This window comes from Rutidosis leptorrhynchoides, chromosome 7 (assembly GCF_046630445.1).
Source record: "Rutidosis leptorrhynchoides isolate AG116_Rl617_1_P2 chromosome 7, CSIRO_AGI_Rlap_v1, whole genome shotgun sequence".
NCBI lineage: Eukaryota > Viridiplantae > Streptophyta > Magnoliopsida > Asterales > Asteraceae > Rutidosis > Rutidosis leptorrhynchoides.
In genome coordinates, this window is record NC_092339.1 from 95,682,462 (window position 1) to 95,684,632 (window position 2,171).

At 34.8% G+C, this 2,171-nt stretch overlaps 1 protein-coding gene across 1 annotated transcript; it reads right to left on the reverse strand.

Moving 5' to 3' along the window:
* Nucleotides 1-282: 282 nt before the first annotated feature.
* On the reverse strand, nucleotides 283-1,625 carry LOC139859460 (S-adenosyl-L-methionine:benzoic acid/salicylic acid carboxyl methyltransferase 3-like). Its single transcript, XM_071848248.1, has 4 exons — nucleotides 1,347-1,625; nucleotides 1,207-1,269; nucleotides 1,020-1,142; nucleotides 283-666 (listed from the first exon to the last, which is right to left on the reverse strand). The coding sequence occupies exons 1-4, from the start codon at nucleotides 1,623-1,625 to the stop codon at nucleotides 283-285; spliced, it is 849 nt and encodes a 282-aa protein (XP_071704349.1).
* Nucleotides 1,626-2,171: the final 546 nt, after the last annotated feature.

Consider the following 2,171-nt stretch of genomic DNA (forward strand, 5'->3'; position numbering starts at 1 on the left):
GCTCCACATCTAGTTTTTTCTAAAAGAAAATGTTACATGCTCTTTACTATTACTACGGAGTATATTTCAGTAAACATAGCATGCAAAGATGGCTAATCAAGACATAAGTAAAATTATCACTCATAAGAACAGCACATAATCTATTACAGTTTACAGTTATACTTGATTACACAAAACCTTGTATTTACTTGTATTACAAATACTACATAAAAATATCAAAATTCTCTTTATTTTTTGCACTTATTTCATACATAATAAACACACAAAACCTTAGCTTACATATTACTCGTTCTTAATCAAAGATACAGTGATCGAAACCAGCACTTCGTTCTCCATTTTTGGATATCTATCAGTAAAATTCCTTGCATACCTCATAAAAACATCATCAATTATACCTTCACCAAAGTGATTAGCAACCAACGACTCAACCCCAGCTCTAATACTCTTTACCACAGCGTCTCCTACACTTTGATCCTCTGTTTCTTTGCGTTTTAACACATCATATTCAGGTTTCTTCGTTTTCCAAGCCTCCCAGTTTACATCAAAAATCTCAAGGTGATCGATTTTGAAGGAACCTTCTATTTCCACCAAGTTCATGATCTCAGTAGGGGACGCGGTATACAGTGGAAGGTTGAATGTATCCAATTTTTCTTCATCTACAAGGCCCTATTATTGTGATTATGACGTTCAATAAAAAGATGTTAGTTACTGATGTTTCGTCTTTAAACAAGTTACTCCCTCCATCTCATATTACTAGTCCGCTATGTTCCAAATTAATAGTCTAGTTCTATAAATAGAAAATAGATAAAAATAATGAGAAAGTTCAATATTCTTTAACTTTTTGCACGTAAGACAAAAAAGATAGGTAAAAGGTATGGTAAAAATTGTAAAGTAAAAAGGGTATAATGATGAAATTTCTAAAACCGTGTGTTTTTAATCTACGGACTATTAAATTGGGACGTAGGGATTAAATAAAAAATAATTAAATCTCATTTAATCAAATAGTAAAAGTAAATTACCTCAAGTACCATTTCTTGAAGAGCCATAGCCAATGGCCTCCAAAGGTAGTAACTTTCTTCGCCACGAGCATCTTCTGTAGTCCTACCGGCTAATGTCAAAACCATCCGCCCTCGCGGCATCACCTCCTCGACACCTCAAGAATGCCAAAAAATTGGCTTGAAATTGTTCATAGTACGCCCTACTTACACTTTCTGGAGTCGTACTTGATAAGTATATATTCCCTTTGTTGATCTCTTCAAGTTCAGGAAGCTACATAAAATGAGATTATATAATGTTTGCAGCAGAACAATTTTTGTAAACTAAAAAAAAATACATATGGGTCCCACCTGTGACAACCATTGAAGGCCGTAGGAAGAATGGACAAAGTTTAAAGATTTCGAAGGAAAAAGCCGGTTGAAAAATGATCCAGGTACCCCACTGAAGTAGCAAGGCGGTAAATGGTTAACCTCTTTGATTTGCTCGGCGGTCGAGTTTTCTGGAAATTCATGTAACATACTGAAAATGGTGTTGAAATCATTAGTTGGTAGATCATTGAAGTTTATTTGAACTTCGGGAGATTTACGACCCAATTCAAGGCTAGTCTTAGCGACTGCGTTAATCACCATCGAACCTACTAGAAGTGTGTTTGGTCCCAATGAGATAGTCTTTATATTTTCAAGCAAATTGTTGGATTCAAGAGATTACAACTCAGCCAATATAATATAATATTGTAGTTTAAAAGATCTCAGTATCCCTCGTCGATCCCACCATCCCATTCGACTTCAACCCTGAAATGGATACCGCTACACCATCGCTCTTAGTCAATCTCGGCGTCAGTTGGCCACTGTCACTCCCCCGACGGTGGTTTCAACTATTTTTTTGCTTTCTTTTTCTTTTTAATTATTCTATTTTCTTATTTGTCCGCGTCATATTTACTCTCGCCAAAATTTTGAACTAAGGACACCGAACGACACTCCATTTTAATCAATTTCAAGATTCATTTTCTACCTTGAAATGAACACTAAAAAATAGACAAGAACAACTCGTGCTCTAACCAATATCATGGGGTCACCTACCTAGGATGATGACTGTATTTGTTTAGATTTATCTATATGCCCTAATATAAATATTTATTTATTTAATGTAAATATTTATTTGTTTAGATATACTTG